At 39.3% G+C, this 21,600-nt stretch overlaps 1 protein-coding gene across 1 annotated transcript in view; it reads right to left on the minus strand.

Annotated features, from left to right (window-relative positions):
* The window catches only part of prom1a (prominin 1a), an 89,427-nt gene that overhangs the window by 52,683 nt on the left and 15,144 nt on the right, over positions 1 to 21,600 (minus strand). The window contains exons 3-4 of the mRNA XM_030738834.1: positions 1,269 to 1,327; positions 709 to 735 (exon numbers count right to left, since the gene is read on the minus strand). Of these exons, the coding sequence (XP_030594694.1) occupies positions 709 to 735; positions 1,269 to 1,327 (86 nt within the window). The remainder of the gene's footprint in view (positions 1 to 708; positions 736 to 1,268; positions 1,328 to 21,600) is intronic.

Below are 21,600 nucleotides of genomic sequence, written 5' to 3' on the forward strand. Positions count from 1 at the left end.
GTGGTCCAGGTCAGCATTTGAGGATGTGCAGTAGTAAAATGAGTTCAGCTAACATCAGCATGCTGAGGATATAGTGTGTGTCTGTTTATGTGTGGCTTTTACCTGTTGTGGTTTGGGTGGATGTCAGAGTAAATACTGCTGAGATCCAAACTGTCTGATCAGTGAATTCAGAGCTATGCAGCTGAACACTGTTTATGCACTGTTAATGAACATTTACACAAAATCATTACTAAATCATTATGATAACAAAAACTAAAGGAGGAGAACACGTCACAGTCCAAAAAAGTCACATTTGGCTGATGATGTTTGGAATCATCTCCTGACACTTCCCTGTCTAAAAAATGTATTCTATGTTTCGTTATCACTCTGCTACGAACCGGGAAAAACTCTACATGAGGGTATGCTTCAGAAAGACAGAGGAGCTACAGTTTAGGGGAAGCTAAAGGGGGGGGGGGGGGGGGTTCAAGGTGGTTGTGAGGTGGATGGGATGGCTGGGTGAAAGTCACAAGGCTGCAAAACTAATCCTGTATATTTCAGTTATCAATATGACAAAACAAACAAAACTTAGCTAAAGTATAAATGACCAATGTGGAAAATATACAAGATTAATATTTCAGCTACAATTGTGCAACCTTGAAGACTTTCACAGTGGAGTATTTATGAGACAGGGGATGGGTTTCGACTTTAAGTCCAGTGTGCAGACTTTACCTGAAGGGTCAGCACTATGTTCTCTGGCTGAGGGAGGCCAGATCAGATGAAGAGGGCATGCAGAAGACAAAAGGCAATGCAGCATCAAAGAAAGAGCAAAGCCACAAAACAAACACATGTGATGAAAGAGAACACAAAGAGAAATTAAAGAAGTCATGCATATCCACACAAATAAGACAGCAAACTGCACTCTTTTTATTTAAATCTCAGGCACTGTCAAAGAACCTAAAACAGTCTTTGGGTGTCAAACCTGTTTGTTCAGATGAGCTCAAATGATTTCTCTCTCTAAATCCAAAGGCTGTGCCAGAAGCAATAACCATTTGTTTCTGGAATGCCAGTATGAAGATGGCATTGCTTTGGCAAATGAAGGCTATTGACACCTTGTTTTAAAGAAGTCACTGAGTTTCTCAGGGCTTCGCTTCTTATGTAACGCATTTCATGAGTTGTTACATCCAATCTGTAAAATCATGCAACGAGGAGGATGAAAGGCACAGAAAAGCAGTCATTTCACCACACAGACGCACACATGCACACACACACACACACACGTGTGAGGTTACCTTTTGATATTCCGTCTGAATGGCTCCAAACTTGTCCTTTGCCAGTTTGACAATAAGATCTGCAACAGCATAAAGAAAACACATGAGGAGAACTTTGGTGTTTTTCTTGAATAAAAATGACATGCAGGCTGGATTCTTTAATCCAGCAGATTATATCGCACTCTCTCAAATTGCATGAATTTCTAGCACCCAAGGCACTGTTTTCAAACAGATCTGCCTCTGTTGTTGTCGATATTTACACATCTGATATTACCTACAAAATACTACACAAAGACCTAACATCGTTAACTATGACAGTATATTAGTACCCAAATAACAATAACTTATCAATTTAATGGGTTTATTGTTCTTACAAATGAGTACACACATCTTTATGCTTTGTTGCTGTTAGCTTGCACACATGTGGCTCAGTATGGAAACTTTACTCAGGCAGCAACTGCAGCAAACTGTAGACTAGAAACATGTTGAGAAATAATTTATGCTAGACTGAAACAGCAAGTTGACATTTTTGACAAGAGTGGCAGGAAATCCAGAACCACACTGTGACACTGCAGCCCCTTCATCCCCAACTCTTCCTGCTGGGTTTAGACAGTATGAGGAACTTGTATTTTATTTATCTGTTGACTGACAGAATGTTTGGACCCTGTTGGAATTGGTGATATCCTGGTTACCTAAAAAAAAAAAAAAAAAAAAAAAGAAGAAGAAGAAAAACTGTCTGATGGATAATCAATAAATCAGTAAAATTCCATGATTACTGATGGCAAATTTGATACCAAAAATCAAATGGAACGTTTTTAAAAACGAATTCTTACCTAAAAACATGAATATCTAAAAACACCCAACTCACTTTATGAGACATTGCTTCGCCAGTTTAAACAAACCTATGTTAGCTATTGCTGTAGCAGATACAGAAGTGGCAATAGCAACATCATGTTCACCATATAAACAGTTTGACATGCTGTTGATATAAAGCTAACACCTGAAACGGACTCATCTTGAATTCTGTGTATTGATGTAGATTTCTGCTTTTGAGGAGCAGAGATAAATTTCCTTAAAAATGTTCAATGTCACTATTTGCAAATTGGGGTTTGTTTGCCTATAAATGTTTCCCCCAATAATCTGACTCTAACAAAATATTTCTGTACACAAATATTGGTGTGGTGTTAGCGAACCACTGTACTGCCTACATAACTACAGTTCTATGAAGCTGAGCGATATAATCCCTGTAGACTCCCATGTTAAAATGTCATGAAAATAACTTGTTTACAGCCTGGTTTAAAAATAAAACTGTTCTGGTCTCTAGAGCTAATTTTCCTCTTGACAACTATATAGGAGCATAAATCACCCAGTAGGACTGATTTTGTGAAAGGCTTAAAAAAATGTCCTTGGCCATTTTTATTGACTGGTGAGCTGACACAGAGAGCTGTAGCTCATTGCTATGGCCTCCTTTGATGTGCAGAACCAACAAAGGAGTTTGTGTTTCATTTTTGGTGAGTGAAATTCTGGCACTTACTGTCAAGTGTAATATCTGTGTCTATAGTTTATGGGTGTAGTGTGCTACTCAGTCTTGCTAGCATTAGCTGATAACCCTGCTCGCCATCCTATAATCTAAATATGGTGACATTTATAGTCAGAAGTCATGATATTATGATTATGACATGATAGCAGCCTATCAAGCATCGTGTCTTCAATATTTTGAATTCAGAAACATTTGAGTGACTATGTGATTAGTGTGCATTGTGTGTATTACGTGCAACGTATCATTTTTATACATGAGCCAATAAAAAACAAGAATATCACAAGAAGGATTAAAAATTAATAATACCTGATTAGTTATTTCAACCATACCTTTCTCATATGGAAACATATCCAGAACCAGTCTTTCCTTCCAACTCTTAGCTCTGTTATATTTCTATAAAGTTGTGATATGTAGACAGTTTTTTAGTGTAGTGCTGTTCATTGCTGCCTGATATAAAAGGCATTAAGTGAAGTGTATAACTTACAGCCAGACAGAAATTACACATGTAATGATCAGAGAGGTAGAAAAATCATCTTTATCTAGAAATTCGTAACATTTGGAGGAGGACATTTGTTATCTTCAAAGACTAGCTCAGAAAATAAAGGGACAGGCACAGCTTTGTACAAGAATGCAGATGGGAAGTTCCTCGATGCAGCTGAGTAGCTAAGATAATTAGGTGTTTTCCAGCAACAGTGATCCATTAGCAATAGTTTCAAGCTAGACCGATCACATAGCTCACTGTGTAAATGTTGACTAATCCGTAGCATTGCACCCCTTTAGGAGGAGTAAGACTAGTAAAAAGCATATGCAGGGGGGGAAATTTTTTTATTTGCTCTGCATTCTGCCTCTAGGACGTTTACATGCAAGATTTGTGCTCGCTGCTGTCTGAAGAATGGAAGCTGTGTGACACACATCTAAGGGTTTGAGTCTCTTGTCTTTGTGTCTTGGTTCCTAAGAATCTGGAAGTGTTAAAAGTCATACAATATGTAAGAAAATCCACAACAGTAGACCTGTGCTGACAAAAGTGTCCTTGAGTGGATCCTGACTGCTACACAAAGTATGGGGATGAAGTCGATTAAATCCGGTACAGTCGTATTTAGGTTCAGAAAAAGGAATTCCATGAGTGCATCCCAAATAATTACATCTCCTATCAAACGCTGTATGTTGCTGTTCTCTTTTAGATCTACACCTGGAGCCGGCTGTGACTCATCATGCAATGATGACAGAGACAGCAAGGCTTCTTGGAGGCAAAGGGTTTCCAAAAATAAGATGGCAAAAACACAGGAGTTTTCTTCTGCAATGCAGTGAATACAAAGAATATAGAATTGTTGAGAGTGACGAGTTTTTATTTCTAACGACAGAAATCGGATACCTGCCTCTTGTTCCTGGGAGCCTGCTTTAGGATCATCTTCCAACCATTTTATGGCTGTTCAGGAACAAGTTGTGTCTGATTACCTTTACAATTATGAACATAAATTTGACTGAGAAGCTTACTCAAATTTCCGCCCCCATCCCCCCATGTTTTTTGGTGTAACTACAGGCTTCTACTGGCTTTTGTATCTAGTGCAGCAACACTTACTGTAACAACTGTAACTGAAGAGCTGAGCTTTGTGATACACTTCATGCCTGAATTTTTTTTTTTTTTTCCACCAGGTTTGGGAAACAAAATTCTTTTGTATAGGTCATCCTGCCAGTGTTTCCAGCTTCTAGCTTAGTTCCTACACCCCTGAATCGCTGTTGTCAGTCACTATTGTACGTTTCGGGCTGAGGTGTAAGATAATACAGCCTTCTGGGGTACAGTGTGCCAACCTCAGCTATTATCTTTCTTTGTTTCCTTGTGGTTCTGTTCATGTGAAAGAAGCTACTGACCTTTTTGTGAGGTGTGTTTAAATTTCCTTTTATTCACAGAGGATAAAAACTGCCACATTGTTATGTTGGTTAACAAAAGATCTCCAAAACAAGTTTTTTGAGACCCAAACAACAAGGTAAATTGTGACAGTAAGAGAAGTGGTGTTTCATGGTGTGTTAAATTATTTTTACTTCGATTGTATATACAAAATGATCATCATGTTGCATTCAACAAGGCTAGAAACTAACAACGCGATCATCTTTAACACCGATTACTGGCACATGAAATGTATAATACTGTTTATCTCCTTACAAAGCAATATTCTGATGGGAAACTGCAGGTTCTGGCACTCAGGTGGATGTTATTTTGACATTTATCAGCCACCTAAACACTGTTCTAGCTCAAGCCCCACTAACCAACAAGAAATCCTCAGGATTTGGTCAAGAAACACAACAAAAGAGGCCATCATCTAGGCTTCAAAATCCCTTCCAATCTCAGATTTATAGGACGCTTGGACAATCCTGAATCACTGAGGCCCCACTCCACTGCCCACAAGAATTAAAGGGCCTGCTGGGTAAGCCCAAGTGTCCGACAGCACAGGACACCCTTAACATCTCCAGTGTTCTTACCCCTTTGGGTCAGAGCTGGTTAGGAAGAATGAGGAGGACCTACACACGATTAGGAGAATGGTTTTAATGTTGTGACTGATTACTGCATGTGTGTGACAAACGGAGGCATTAATGAATGAAAAAGCAGATTCTGTTTCACTATTGCCAATAAATGAAATAATGAATAATTTAGCAAAAGATATTCAACCATCAGGAGTAAAAGATCTGGAGACTAAAGGAATATAACACAAAGGAAGGAGAAAGAAAGGACAGAGAAAGATCAAAAACAGCAGGATCACAGAGGAGAGAAATGAGAGGTGAAAGAAAGAAAAGCAACAGCGGAGACAGCGCTCGACTAAAACCATCTTCAGCAGTGAGAGGTGTCTAATCCCCCCTCCATGAACAAAAAGCTCAAGTCCAATTAATTATGGTTTCAACACACGTTCCCTCTCCTCTCAACTCTCCTGTTGGTACCTGTCATTTATTAAACGCACACATATATTAGTCAGGATGCTTTGGCCTTTAACCCCACTAACCTAGACCATAGCTTCAGCAGTCTAAATGAATTCTTCGTTGATTTTAAACTGCTTATCCTGCAAAATGCATTACAGTATTGAATGTGGGTTATTAATGTAAATGTAAACGCCAGTAGTAACCAGCTTCAGTATCGTCTGAGCTGAAAACAAAACCAAAAAAAAAAATAAATCGAAGTAGAGCTTTTCCAACAGATTTAATGAAGCTTTGCAGGGAGCTCAAGATAAGCAGAACCTGGCAAGATGAATTTTTCATCACTGTGACTAGAAGTGAGTCCCCCGCCCAGAGGACTCCAGCAGGTCTGTATCTTGGCTTGTCTGTGCAGTCTTGGAATGGGAGAGGAGGAAGATTTCTGAATGGCAATGAACAGTGGGGTTTCTCAAGCCTACTGCGCTTTCTTAGACAAGAATTTTACTCTCGCCGGGGTGGAAAAGTTCATTATGCAGCTGAAGTATATCATTTGGTTTTGTAGCATAATTTTATAAAGTTGTTTTAAAGAGTATTTTACCTTGTGAAGCAAGGATTTTAAAGAACATGAACTCAACTCCCTTGTTTATTGAACAGTCCTCTGATCCTGACAGCAGGCAGTCAGAACAAATCTGACTGCAAGTCACATGACGCCCTCTGCTCTTCATGCCAGCTTAAAATACATGAAAACATAGGTTAATATCATCTGAAATCCACTTCAAATTGACATTTCTTTTTAAAAAATAAATAAAAATGTGATCTACCATTTACCAACATGCTGCTCTTTGCACTGACTTAAAACACTAACTCAGAAATATATTTTAAAGAGTCAAAACAGACACTGAAACATCTTCAAATTCACCGTCCATCTGCACCAAACGCCTGAAGAATACAGTTTCTTCGGTGTTTTGAATGATTATTTGATTATTTACTATCAATTTTACTAAAATCTAGATCTAAATGTTTACTTTACGAAGTTGTGATTAACCAATTCAAGTAAAAACTGATTAATTTGTAAAAGAAATGGAAAGAGGCTTGTGATCTAAATTGACAGCTGCAAGCAATGCAAGCAATGTATCATCCACAGGCACGTTACCATAAGAGCTTGTATTTCATTTGTTAATTAAAGTAATACAGAGGGAAAAGCAAATTAGACGTGTGCCTGGTAATCCTCCCAGAAACCCCTCCGTGGAAAAAAAAAAAAAAAAGGCGATTAGAACCATGGATTAAATGATCTGACAGGAGTGTTCAAACCTACGCATTTAGTGACTGAATATAATAAACCCCAAGTTCATCTGTGCATCGATTGTCTGTAGGGATTAACAGCAAAAAGGCTCCAGTGTTGGTGAAACATACACAATGGCATTAAGGCGCACTCCCATCTCCACCACATGCTGTGCACCAGTTCTTATGAAATCAAACAGAAAATGGCAGTTCTACATGATTTTGGTTTAAATAAAAAAAAAAAAAACACAAAAAAACACAAAAAAAACCAAGAAACAGCTGAGATCACAGTACTAAAAAAAGACTGAAAAAGTGGAAAAAGCTCAGCAGTCAGCAGACTGGTTTACGCTGTCCTTGTTTTCGCACCATCATCAGAGCAGAGGGTTCAATAGATTTTGTTACCAGGGCTGTACCATCCGCAATAACATGGTATAAATTGTTACATGATAAAAACAAGAGGCCTGTTGACTGCATAACGGATAAGCTCCGCTGACTGTCATCTGTCATCAATAGCAGATATCAATGATATGGTGACATCATGCATTTACGTTCCTTTGCACAACAACGACACAAGCCCAAACATGTCTGAGAGCGAGAGGTGCTGGACATTTAAACAGGTTAGTCAGCTATTAGTCAAGTGGCACACACAGTGACTTTTCTATACTCGAGAATCAATCAATCTCTCAAAAACACGATTTTTTTAAGTTCACATTTTTGGATTATAAAACATGCTTTTTCTACTTTTAAAAAGTTCCATGTTTACTCAGCTTCACACATGAACTCCAGAGAGTTCTGGGAGAATCCAGTCTTGAAATTACTTGCAGTTACATGCAGCACACAGCAGAGGGTTCACCTCAGGACTGGTGTCTCCGAGTTCGAGCTTGGAAGACGCAGTACATGCAATGACAATTTTGCTCATTGTAAGTTCACTGGACAATTATGTGCACTATTCTCACATGTGCACTGCATGGACATTGACAGTTTAATATCCAACTGAGGTGACATCTCCACCAGTTAATGTCTGCAAAACCGCAGGTAGAAGCAGTTTTAATCTAAACTGATCAAATTCAGTTTTATATCAGAAACTGCTGATCAACGAGTAAATATTCTGTATAATGATATGGACAGAAGTGTTGCGGTCCCTAGCTATAAATCTACAAATCATAGTGTTTAGAATTTTTTTGTAAGTGTGCTGTAAAAGTCCCTTTGACACTAAAAGGAAACTTCACTTACTGTATGCTGTTTTTTCTATCAACTGTAGTTTTCACAGTGTTATGGAAACAGCCAGTCTTTCTGTTATGAGACTGCCTGTGTAAGCAATAGGACATCCTGTGCTTGTTATTGAAGCAGAGCTGTTGAAATGACTGACCTTTGTAAATGCTGCACTGAGGCTCAAACAGCATCGGCTATTCAGGACTATCGTTTAACGCGCAGTCTTTGAAAAACCAATAACCTTTTTCCTGTGGGGAACTGGAGCCTTTTTTCTCAATAAAAGACACAAAACAGAGGTCCAATTGACCATGAAGCTGCCTGGTGGGGGTAGAGGCTATACAGGACTTTCCTGCTAAAGATATGAAAAGAAAATGCTGTACTGACACTCAGTGTAACCTTTCACTCGTTCATTATACCATGGCTCTCCAGTTGTTTATTAATCAGTGTTAATAAACATTATTATAATTATACAATTTTACACGTTAATGTTTATCAACATTAATACATTAAGCTGTATTAATGTTACACATTTGCAAATCTCAATCTGAACCAGGGCGGGGACGCACTGATCCGGTGTTTGTATCAGACTCAGGCAGACCAGGTGACAATGGACCAATTTACATTACTGTGCAAAAGTTTCTTTAAATGTTGCTTCAAAGAAATCACATAATTTTTTTTATTGTGCTCTTGAAAATTTGTTCATTAGCTTTTCTTCAAATCTCACTCAAGAGATGAACCAGAACCAATTTTAAATTGTATCTGTTGACACTTTGTTACCAGCAGCCTGTCGCAAAACTGCATGTTTAAAAAACATAAAATAGTGTTTTTGCACTAATAAGGTGATTTCCTAACCCCCATTAGCCAAAAACTTGGCATATCTGCAGTGTGTCCGTAAAAAGTTTAGATACACCCAATTATATAAGATCTGGACTGAAAAAATAAAAAAAGAGAAAAAAAAATTAAAAATGAAAAATGAATGGCAACAGGACTTATGGAGTGATGAATCCAAATTTGTGTGTATCTCATTATTGATGACTGATTAAATGTCATCATTGTTCCTATGACATTTTGGAATTTCTTTTCCAGTTATGTATACATACATACATACATACAGTACTAAGCAATAACACCACAGTTTCTTGGTAAATTTATTTGTCTAGCATTAGCTTGGAGAGATGAATTCAGTCATTTCTGCTTTCCAGTAACTACAACAGTTAAAACAGCCAGTAATTTCACTGCAGAAACTGGACTGTAAATCCCAAAGGTGGCAAAAACCAAGGCACAGACATGCCCACTGCCTGCTCAATGCGGTTAATGCTGCCGGTGTCAGAATTTAACCTGATTTTACATACAGACTTATTTTAAGTAGTTCTGCAAAAGAGCATAAGCTGAAATGCAAAAGCTGAAAGTGTGAAAGAAGAAGAGACAGAGGGAAAGACATCTGAGGGAGAAAAAAGGATCAAACCAAAGACAGATGGACAAAGAAAAACAGCCGAGCAGGCGAGTCAGAGGAAGGCAGAGAGAATACGAAAAGGATAGATAATGTAGCTGGATGAACATATCATGGAGAGATGGTAAAATTCACGAGGCGGTAAGATCAGAAGAACTATAGTTTGTCTGGACCGTAAAGTGTTATTGCTCTTGTCACTGTGTTTACAATTAAGTACCAAGTATTTACTGTGGGTGCAAAGGATGGCAAAACCTTTATGAACTACACAAAAAAAGGCAAAAAGGCAGAAAAAAAAAAGAAAAGAAAGAAATTCCAATCAACTTGCTCTAAAAGCCACTAGCTGAGTCAACAAAACTCTAATAGTTCCCCTGCTAAGCCCCCACAGTCGTGTGTGACAACATCCGTTGCTAACACGCTTATTATAAAAAATAAATTAATAAATAAGTAAGTAAGCCTGGCCATGAGATACACTTCCACACCACAAAACTCCATTCAGCCCTGCTCTGCTTGTAAGCCGAACGGTGCAACAAAAGCAGGCAGCCAGTTGGGGATTTTTCCTGAACAGAGGGACACTGTTGGCAACTACATGGATTCTCCCTCACAAAGTTATCTGAGGCCACATGCAAAAACAGGAAAGAGATTTGTGGTAAGAAATACATTCAGGAGGGGTTGGAACACTAATGCAGAATGGGGAACTTTACGTGGACCTCATTTTTTCTCTCCTGTGTAATAACTTTGGAGATTTACATACAAATAGATGTATTTAAAGCTGCTATAATCAATATTTTATGGATCAAATGACTACAAGAATGTGAAGAAGGTCTTATGAAAGGATAAGCTATCACCTGACTGCAGTTTCCCTCATCTTTAAGGAACGTTTTATGGTGCTTTAGTTTGCCAGTTTGGTTTTACAAATGTTTGAGTTTGGTGTTCATTCTCACCGGTTTCCTAAAAAAAAAAAAATTCTCATTTGGGGTTTAATTGGAACCAAGAAAGATCCAAAGGGCTCTAATCTGTGCAACAGTTCTGTTCAAGCACCACAAATCAAATCACCCTGTGATCAATGCAAATTTGAGTGGAAGGTAAGAGTGTAGTAGGAAAAGCAACAGGGATGAGACTGCAGCCTTGAGAGGACTGTCAATAAAAGTTGATTTAGTTTAGTTTACTTTATTAAGATCCCCATTAGCTGTAGCAATGCAGCAGCTATTCTTCCTGGGGTCTCCAAATCATTACATTCTGACAGTGCACTATAAAGCATCCACACATACACAACATAACATCATTACAAAAGAAAACACACATGCAAACAAAAATAGCTCCTTTCAGTGCAAATTCTGTCTCATATCAGATTAAGCATTGATAACAAGATTCAAGAACTTGCCAGAGCTGCACAAGGAGTGGACTGAAATTCGCCTCAGTGCATAAAGAGGCACCATGTAAAGAAGTCTTCAAAAAAAAGGGGCAGAACTGTTGCATTAATATCAAGCCACCACAAGAACCAGAAACCTGGCAAAGGGGAAAAGGAACTGGACTGCTGCTCAGTGGTTCAAAGTCTAATTTTCAGACACATTCAGTATAATTTGCATTTCATTTGGAAATCAAAGTCCTAGAACCTGGAAGAAGACTGGAGAAGCACAGAATCCAAGGTATTTTAAATCCAGTGTGAAGTTTGTGCAGTCTGTGATCATTTTGGTTGCTGTGTCATCTGATGTTGTTGGTGGTGGTTGACCCACAGTCCAAAGCCAACACAGCTGTTTAGCAGGAGATTTTAGAGCACTGCATGCCTTCATCTGCTGACAAGCTTTATGAAGATGCCAATTTCCTTTTGAAACAGGACTTAGCACCTGTCCACAGTGCCTGCCTACTAACTACTACCAAATGGTTTGTTCACTATGTTATTACTGTGCTTGACTGGCCAGCAAACTTACCTGAGCTGAACCCCATAGAAAACCTGTGGGGTACTGTCAAGAGGAAGATGAGAAACACCTGACCCAAAAAACACAGACAAGCTGAAGGCTGCCATCAAAGTAACCTGGGTTTCAATAACATCTCAGCAGCACCGCAAGCCTCCATGCCACACTGCACTGATGCAGTAATTTGTTGTAAAGAAGCCCCAATCAGCCACTGATTGTTTATATAATTAAATTTGATTTTATTTATGTAGCACCAAATCACAACAAAACTTGCCTCTATGCGCTTTATATCGTAACAATAATACAGAGAAAACCCCAACAATCAGACAACTCCCTATGATCAAGCACTTGGCGACAGTGGGAAGGACACTTAAAAGAAGAAACCTCCAGCAGAACCAGGCTCAGGGAGGGAGGCAGGACAAAAGACATGCTGTGGAAGAGAGCCAGAGATTAATAGTAACTAATGATTAATTGGGGTATAAACAGAGTGGAAAGAGGCGAGTAAAGAAGAAACACTCAGTGCATCATGGGAACCCCCAGTAGCCTAGACCTATTGCAGTGTAACTAAGGGATGGTTCAGGGTCACCCGATCCAGCCCTAACTATAAGTTTTATCATAAAGGAAAGTTTTAAGCCTAATCTTAAAAATAGAGAGGGTGTCTGTCTCCTGACTCCAAGCTGGGAGCTGGTTCCACAGAAGAGGGGCCTGAAAGCTGAAGGCTCTGCCTCCCATTCTACTCTTAAGTATCCTACGAACCACAAGTAAGCCAGCAGTCTGAGAGCGAAGTGCTCTGTTGGGGTGATATGGTACTATGAGGTCTTTGAGATAAGATGGGGCCTGATTATTCAAGACCTTAGGTGAGGAGAAGGATTTTAAATTCTATTCTAGATTTAACAGGGAGCCAATGAAGAGAAGCCAACATGGGAGAAATCTGCTCTGTCTTTCTCGTCCCTGTCAGTACTCAGCTGCACCAAGCATGCACAAAGTCATCTCTACATAAAGGTTTACATAAAATTTGATTTTGAGTAGTTTCTACAAAAGACCTGGCAACACACTTTTCCATTTTGTTTGTTTTCGTGGGTTCAGTTAAACCCACTCAGGATGCCAGTGGCATCCTGAGTGGGTGCATGTATCTGGTTCTTCCTGGAAATCAATATTTTAGGTTACAAAGATCTTTTTTTTCTGAAAAGCCTCATTTGTGGTGCCACAAACTTTAAGCCACCGAAAAACCATTTGAGCACATGTACGCCCTTTATTATCAATATTTTAGTCATTCCAATTTTAATGCGGTTGGTAAAATTTATAAAAACCAAGAACTCCCATAATTTATGTAAATACAAATATTACCCTTTACACTGTACACTAACTGCACTCAAAATTATTAGCTACCAACTTACAAGCTAAAAAACCCAAAGAATAACCCCACACAAAATGGCAGAGAAAAAAAACAGAGTGAATATGGTCTTTTAAGGTGGAAAGAAGAATTAATCTAATATGAACTTAGAAAGTTGTGTTTATAGCTTGATTCTTCAGCCTGCAAGTGGCCAAATATAAAATCAATCAGGTGAAATAAATATAAGACTGTATGGATTCAGACTTCAATAACAGTATGTGTCTTTCAAATATGTTTTCTCTGCTGAGGTATGAGAGTATCCCAGAACACGCTCACACTATCTGGAGGTGTCTGCATCTGACACTGTAATCAGACAGGAGGCTTTTCTCCGAGTGCTGCTGTAGATGGCTGGAGTAACAGAAAGAGCTAAAAGCATGCAAGGAGAATTTCTTCATCCTTCAACCTGTTGCTATGCAACAAAAATGTCTTCAGAAATTTCAGAAAATGGCTCTGTCCTTTTTGTGTTTGCTATATAGTTCAAAGTGGAGGCAGAAAAAAAAAAAAAAAGACTAAGAGAAGGAAAGAGGTTCAAAGTTGGCCGTTGTAACCATCCAACTGGGACAAACTTCTGACAATCACATTTAGGATGACCATCAAAAATTATGACTGGAGACATTATAAGATCGAGTTGTGGCATTCAACAAAACTTAACTGGAAGTCTAAGGCTAAATTCTGTGACAGTAAAGATGGTGGTTGTCTCGCAATTGCCCCCAAAGAAGCAGCCGAATGAGGAAGATAGCAGCAGCAAATCATATTATCAAGTTTACTATCATTTCTGCTGGTACCTCTCTATATTTGTTATTGTTCTAAAAATGCCTTTTTTTTAAAAAAAAACTTTTTTCTTTGCTTACAGTTCAGTGTTCAAGTGGGATGAACAGAAAATCCGATGCTGTCAACGATGAATACTTATGAAGAAAAAACACTTTTTTGTTTGTTTTTTATTGTTAATGTTGAGGCTCTCTCAATATTAATTCATTTAAATGTATCCTGCATTATATACTTTTTTATAAAAATTTATTTTACCTCCTTTTTCTAACCTTTTATGCAAGCTTTCTTCTGATTGGCTGATGCTGATAAAATTTGTACAGCTGGTGGGCGGGGCTTTTGTGCTCACGCCAGAGCTGCACACCTGTGATGACAAAATCGAGGGCATCCCCTCTTTGAAATCTGAACTTCTGCTAGTAGGCATTACTTAATGCTGTGGTACATACGATGATCTCATTATTTGAAACTTTGGCCATTTTTAATATGAGCATCTACTGTAACAGTATGGCAGTTAGCCCTGAGGGGGACATTTGAGCCTGCTTTCTTTGTAACAAAGTGTTAGATTTAGTGAACACTGCACAACAGAAACCCTGACTTACTCGTTCCTCTCACAATCTCTAAAAACTCTGAAAGGTGTCGCTCTTTGGTTGATCTGCTTACCTGTAACATACATATACAACATACTGAGTTATGAGATCACAATTACGCATGGCTTTGTCTTAATAAGTCAAAGTACATGTGGTCATAAGGGTGTTATACATATGTATAATACAAAATTAAGCTATAGAAAGGAGGCAGAACTAATAATCGGTTTGGTTTGTTCTTCCAACAAATTCTGTTTGGTGAAGTATTTTCCACTGACATTTAACTAAAATGCTCCCAATAAAGGAGAGCAGGTGTGTGTGTGTGTGTTTATGTATTGGGCGCTGACTGTTAGTATCAGAGCTGACTTCCCATGAGCTTCACGTTAAAAACACCGAATAAACATACTGTTACCATAGAACCTGTAACTATGGTGAGACAATCTGGTTTAACTTTAGACAACAGAGGCTGAGAGTGTGCGTCTTTTCTTGTGTGTAACTAATAAAAAGGTATTAGTTGAGAGTGACGACTTAACCTGCCACAAGAAAGCCATCAAACATTTCAATTAAAATCAGAATACTCTTAGATCTTAATGTTAATGCCAGAAACACGATGGGGGAGGATTTTTCTGTCTAGATACATAAAGTGAAGGTGGGTGTATGGAGGGCACTTCAGCTGAGGCTCTTTGCTTCATATACAGCTGGACTCGGACAATTCTTCGCACCTCACACAAGAGCCGGATGAAGCCATGTCTAAAGCGTAATAGTAAAGTAGTCTGCAAACTCATTGGCTACTCTTTGGCCTCTGGGGGCAAAAAACAAAGTTTTTGGGGCTTTCTTGGGTAGCCAGCAGATACCGGGATAAAGATTTTTGTGTTTCTGTCAACTGGATACTGTTTACAGATGCAGATAAAGATGAAAGCAGACACCCTATGATGCAATATTATAATATATTATTTTATATTATAATTATAATATTATATTTTTGCTAGAAAATCAGACTGTCACACATACCAACACTGTCACTAAAACCTGCTATAAATGTTGCCATAAGACAGTCAGACAGCTATAAGTCTGACATCATAATGATACAGCAATTAACTATGATAAATTATCATATCTGTTGCCGTCTATGTAGACAGAAATTCACATTTACCTATTACGATTTAACGTAAGTTTGCTCGGCTAATCTTATTTCAGGATGGTGATACAGTACATGAGATGAGCCCTCTTGTTCGTAGTATTCCCAGAGTATTTAATTTATGTAAGAAAATATTGATATTTGGTGAACCTGTAGTGACACAAATACACAGGTTCATAAACTTGACCATCTCATGTGGAAATCACACTGATTGTTTGGGGCGGCGGGGGCTGCGCCCACAGTCACACAAACATATCCTGATAAAAATAAATCTGGGAGACATGGCAACAGACACCAATAAAACCTTGTTATACTGCACAGGGATTTGATCTGATTTTGTCCACTCACTTCCACAAATGGCAGAATGAATCCTGTGTACTGGGGATCTTATCCCCGAATCAGACCAATATATCTGTACAGATGCAAACACTAAAGTCCACATTAAAACTGAAAATTTCTCTGTATGCTGGTTTTGTCCCTGTACTATGCTTTTTATATTCTGCACATGGCTGTCCATAACAGCGCTGCAAAGAATTGAATCTGCACAATTTAAGAAAAATGAAGAAAAAAGTAAAATGAAAAAGTGATGTGCTGATCTTGAAAAAAATTGATTTTACACTGACATTTTGGAGATTCTCTTCCAGACTTCTTGACGTACAGTGTTGCATACTGAGCGATTACAGTACACCAAGTTTTTTGGCCACAGTGTTGGCAACACTGTCAACTATATGATGGCAAATATTTACTGGCAGACAACACTTAACTAACTTAACTAAGGAGACCACCATGGACTAGCATGATTATTTGTTATTTGTTTATTATTTGATAAGAAGCTGTCATTTAAAAGTTTTTTTTAATAAGCAGTGCACTTCCTTTACTGTCCTGTACATTTGTGAAATCAACCAGTTTGTCCTCAATCTCTTCTCATTAAAATTTGAAAATTAATCTCCAAAATGCCTCTGATACAATAAAATGTAAAACCGAGTTTCTTTTGATATGTGACACTGGCTAATTTTTCTCCTTGCGACTAGAGCTGGAGCCCACTGAATCAGACTGAAAGGGAAATTTATGTGTTAGCAAAAGTGTTTTTTTTTAAGTGCTGTTTGGTTTTACAAGAGAGGATGGAGGTCGAGTTGGCTTTGCAAATATGCACCTGTTTTATGACCCAAAAGGCCAGAGCACTCCTACTGCTCTGTGGGAGAGGTCAGAATTATGTCCAGCATAATGAAAGTTTTAAGGCTCACAAGTTTGAAATTACAATTGCTAAAATGCTGCCTAGCTATCTAAACACTATTACACAATATCACTGTATAAATAAACTCTTTAAATGTTAGTATTTCCCATCTTTTTTCACAACAAAAGAGCATTACTCTGGAATTCAGATGCAAGAGAAAAGTGACTGATTTATGATAAGTTTGTAAAGTTTATCGTAACTGCACTACACAGTGGGAATTACAACATCTGTATTCATTTTTTTTAAAGTGTCTCAAGCATGCATCTCCTCTTTTATAAGAGGAAGGCAGATACATAATTAAGTAACAGAGGGGTAAAATGATTGCATTCAGCAACCAATTCCAAGTAGCTGTGGTGACCAGCTGGTCACCCAGAGGTTGATTGTGCAACACCTTCAATCTCTGGATTGGTTGAGGGTGCTGCACAGGTCGTGTGGTGGAAGGCAACCTGTCTCCAAACAATCCAGGTCAGATTCAGACAGACAACAATCACTAAGACAAGTTTGTGAAAGTTTGCAAATTATTTTCATCTAATTTATGAATGTAGACAGATTCCCAGCAGATTGCAATCAGTCTGAATCAGCCTGCGTGGATGAGTGCAACTTTTCAGTGATACAATAGGGCACTCGACTCAGCTGGGTGCCAGCTGACTGCTGAGCACCTAGGTCATTTTGCTATTAAACTTCTGACCTGCAGCAACTATGTCACAATTTGTGGAGGAATTTTTCAATTTCTCTTTCAAACCGATCAGGGTCTGGCTGGTATGTGAATTTTTGTGTATGCAGTAAGCAACAGATTTACTGTTGTCTAATTTATTAGAGTTAATAGCCATATTTAATACATAGATTGCATGTAACCGCCAATTTGACCTCATTCAATCACAGACTGTCTCCATCTTATTGCTGTTTTGACACACCAAAGACGACAACTGACTGTATGGTCGCAGATCTGTTCCCCATCTTCAAAGCAACCATTTCACGCGTCAGTCACCCGGACCTTCAAACTCACACACCAAAGATATTGAAATTGTGGTTAGCTGTGTCAGAGTTTTTAACTCTAAAAAGCTGTCAATCCACTATTGCCAATTCTTCCAGTTATGTGCAGGTTACAAAGTTAAAATGATTTGAAATTCCCTCTCAAGCTCTGTTTTCATCCTACACACAGCTGCCTCAGGCTCTTTCCGAGGATAAACCTTATTGAATTGTCACAAATGCTTGTGAAGAAGGAATGTTGAAAAGGTGTGTGCCCTTATTCCCTTTTGTATCATTCATTTTGATGAGACGTCATAAAGAGAGACTCATAAGACAAAAGAGCGAAAAGGTCAGAGAGGCAGTGTGATGCAACCAGGAGAAGGCTATAATCATAAGCTTTTAGCCCTGACTCTGAATGGCCTTTCTGACCAGATAAAAACACTGCCTTTAGATGCAGTCATATAAAGTAGTTTGTTTCAAGAGAACTAAAACTTCCACTTTCTTAAAACCCCCATGTTTGAGCCAGTTTTATTGGTCATAGCGATAGCAAAGCAATTATTGTAGCAAACAAATAGTTTTATTCTGACATGGTGTTACGTGGATTATATGAATAAAAAGGCAGTGACAGAAATGATGATGAGTGGTGAAAGAGCCTCAGCTCTGTAGTTAGCCATTGTGTATCACACAGTCAGTCAGAATCAAGGTCTTCAGTCAGAATCAAGGCTAAAGTTGTTCTAAACTTTAGCCTAAGAGGTTAATTGAAAGTCCAGGGACCAAGGGATATGCAGTCTGTGGTGGAGTCTGGTAAGCATGTCTACCGCCTGACAGCCAAGAGGATTGGCTCTGCAGTCTGGCCCAAGTAAACAATGACCCAGATTACTGTCAGCTAATCAAGGCTGAAGTGATGCTGCAAAGGTGAGAAGGACAGACAGGACCAAAGACCTGCAGAGGGGGAAGACTGACCAATCACAGGAGACAATCTAATAGCTACCTGCTGACACGATAGATCAAAAAGGAGATGTGTAGTTCAAATGTCTACATGCGCGCACACGCACACACACACACACACACACACACACACACACACACACACACACACACACACACACACACACACACACACACACACACACACACACACACACACACACACACAAAAGACTTCCATTCTCATTCAAGTTGATGTAATTTTTCTGGACATTTGTGCACTGTTTGTCAGATATGAGCTCAGCATCTTTTTTAAACACACGATAACTCCATGGATGTTGATGGACAAGCTTTTTAATTATGCCTATTCTCTGTCATTTCCCCCACATGTAGCCATGACTACGTTCTCCACTTAACTGTTGTTGTGGACGTATTTAAATTCTGTCATGTTCTTTCTAGATAATCAGCCACAGTGCACTGAGTGCACTCTGCCAATTTTATTAGCCAAACTATATTATAAACAAAACAAAAAAAGCTAGTATTTGCAGAAGATGAAATGATTTTATCCTATTTTACACCAAAATTATACAGTAAAGTCAACAAGCATGAGCAATAAATTTCAGTTCTCACTATGATATAATTCTCACACTTTGATAAGAAAGGAAGCCCTCAAGCTGTCGCTGGATGTGCCTGCGGTTATAAAGCAATATACTGACATACAAAGGTTTGCAAAACATACAAATGCAATTAGCCTATCATCTCTAAATGATAGGCCATGTCGATTGTTGAGTTTTGATATGCAAACTCAGTGCTTCCCACAAATTTAGATTCTACTTGTGGAAGGTGAGGGAGGCATGTGTGCAGTGAAAGGAGGTGCACACACTTTCATAAATGAGTTATTGAATAACTCCCCTTCAAAAGTTTCTGCTGTGCAAATATTGTATTTGCCAATTGCTTTGTGACAAATAACTGAACAGTTCATTAGCTGCTCTCCTTTGCGTCTCATCCTGTGGACAAACTCCGGTGTCAGCATCTTGGACATTAGTTGGCGTTGGTAGTCTTTGTTCTGCTCTGCAGCCTCTGTGAGATTATGTGAGATTTACCATCCAGTTTGCAGCAGGACTACTGCAGAATGTGGTTAGAGATTCTATCTGGGGAAGCAGCTAAATGATACACTGAGGACTGCCACAACAATGGCCTGGCCAGCAAGCAAGCCAGTCAGGAAAACCAGGAGACGGGAAAAGTCCGGGGTGAACTGGTTAAGTATGGTTTCACTTTGAAAATGAGAGCAAGGGTTTTGTCCACTAGTAAAACTGTCACAGATGGCGTCTTTCTCTCAGATGAGGAAAAAAAAAAGCCAAAAGATATATTAGAATGTACATACGGTAAACACTCGCCAGCCTCTTCATTACACCTTTTGAACAGATATCAAATCACCCAATCATATGGCAACAAAGCAATGCACTTAGGTGTGTAGATTTGGCCAAGATGACCTGCTGAAGATCAAACCATGAATCAAAGTGCAACAGAAATGTGATTTAAGGATGTGGCATGGTTTTTGGTGCCTGATGGGCTGCTCTGAGTATTTCACTGTACTGGGATTTTCCCACACTGAGTGCACCTAACCTTGAAGCAAATGGACTACAGCAGCAGAAGAACACAACGGGTGCCACTCCTGTCAGCTAAGAAAAGGAAACTGAGGCTTACAAGTTGCACAACAAAAGCTGGACAACAGAAGATTGGAAAAACCTTTATGGGTCCGATGAGTCTGGATTTCTGCTGTGACATCCAGACGGTAGGGTCAGAATTTGGCGTGAACAACATGAAAGCATGGCTCAATCCTGGCTGGTATCATCCACCTGTGGTGGTGTAATGGTGTGGGGGATATTTTCTTGGAGCACTTTGAACACCTTAGCACCAAGTGAGTATTGTTTAAACACCGCAGCCTATACGAGAATTGTTGCTGACCATGTCCATCCCTTTATGACCACAGTGTACTCAAATAGCCTCCACAGCCTCTCAATCCAACAGAGCACCACTGGGATGATTCAAATCATGGATGTGCAGCCAATTCTGCAGCAACTGTGTGATGCTATCATGTCAATATGGACTTAAAATCTCTGAGGAATGCTTCCAGCACCTTGCTGAATCGATGCTACAAAGATTAGTGGCAGTTCTGAAGGCAAAAAGGGGTCAAACCCAGTACCAGCAATAAAGTGGCCAGTAAGTGCGCATACCTTGGAAATCTGTCCAAGCAAAATCTATATGTGCGAAACACTGCAAAGTACTGTTTGATCAGTTTACACTTGCCTTTTTGCCATCCTTTATAGTAAATAGCAGCAGCACTGACATGGTGTTAATTAGTTTGGAGCCAACTCAAGCTCCAAGCTTTGCTTTCAGTAAACATTATCCATATGTTAGACTTAGTCTCCATATGATGAGTTCAGAGCAAAAGGAAAAGACACATTTAAAGTTCGCACACCAAAAGTCTATGAGTGTGGCATAGTCTTACTGTGAGACATCCCACTCAGTGAAACGATCTCTGCACTGCTGAGTGAAGGGTGTAAGGATACTGTGAAGAGGTGTGACGAGCAATGCGGTGGCTAAACAAGGAAGAAGACCATTTAGAGTAGTCATCTCCGGAGTTGGCAGGTTGACCCCTTTTCGCCACACATCTGCAATTACAACTCACCATGTCCCCAGAGTCGACTTGTAGCAGGCACCACTGCACCCACCAATGAAGCGGAACAAAGGGACAGAGAATGCATGACTTGCCATCCATTCAGCAGGACTGAGCCGCTTGCTTCGTCTCGTCTCTCCTGCTTGGCTACCCAGGCCTGACCCAAATATGACGTTCCCGAATGGAGCTGGGCTTTAGCAGCAGCTGTGGAAGCGACAGCTCTTTCACCAACAAACTCCCTCCATTCATTTCCTTTCAGTTTTCCTCCCTTTTTTTAAAAAATAAGCTGCTATCTCCACAGCCTTTCTTGCTACAGTGATCTTTAGATTTTCTACCTGTGCTGTCCCCACGTCTGGCTTTGCCACA

This window comes from Archocentrus centrarchus, chromosome 10 (assembly GCF_007364275.1).
Source record: "Archocentrus centrarchus isolate MPI-CPG fArcCen1 chromosome 10, fArcCen1, whole genome shotgun sequence".
In the NCBI taxonomy this organism is placed as follows: Eukaryota; Metazoa; Chordata; class Actinopteri; order Cichliformes; family Cichlidae; genus Archocentrus; species Archocentrus centrarchus.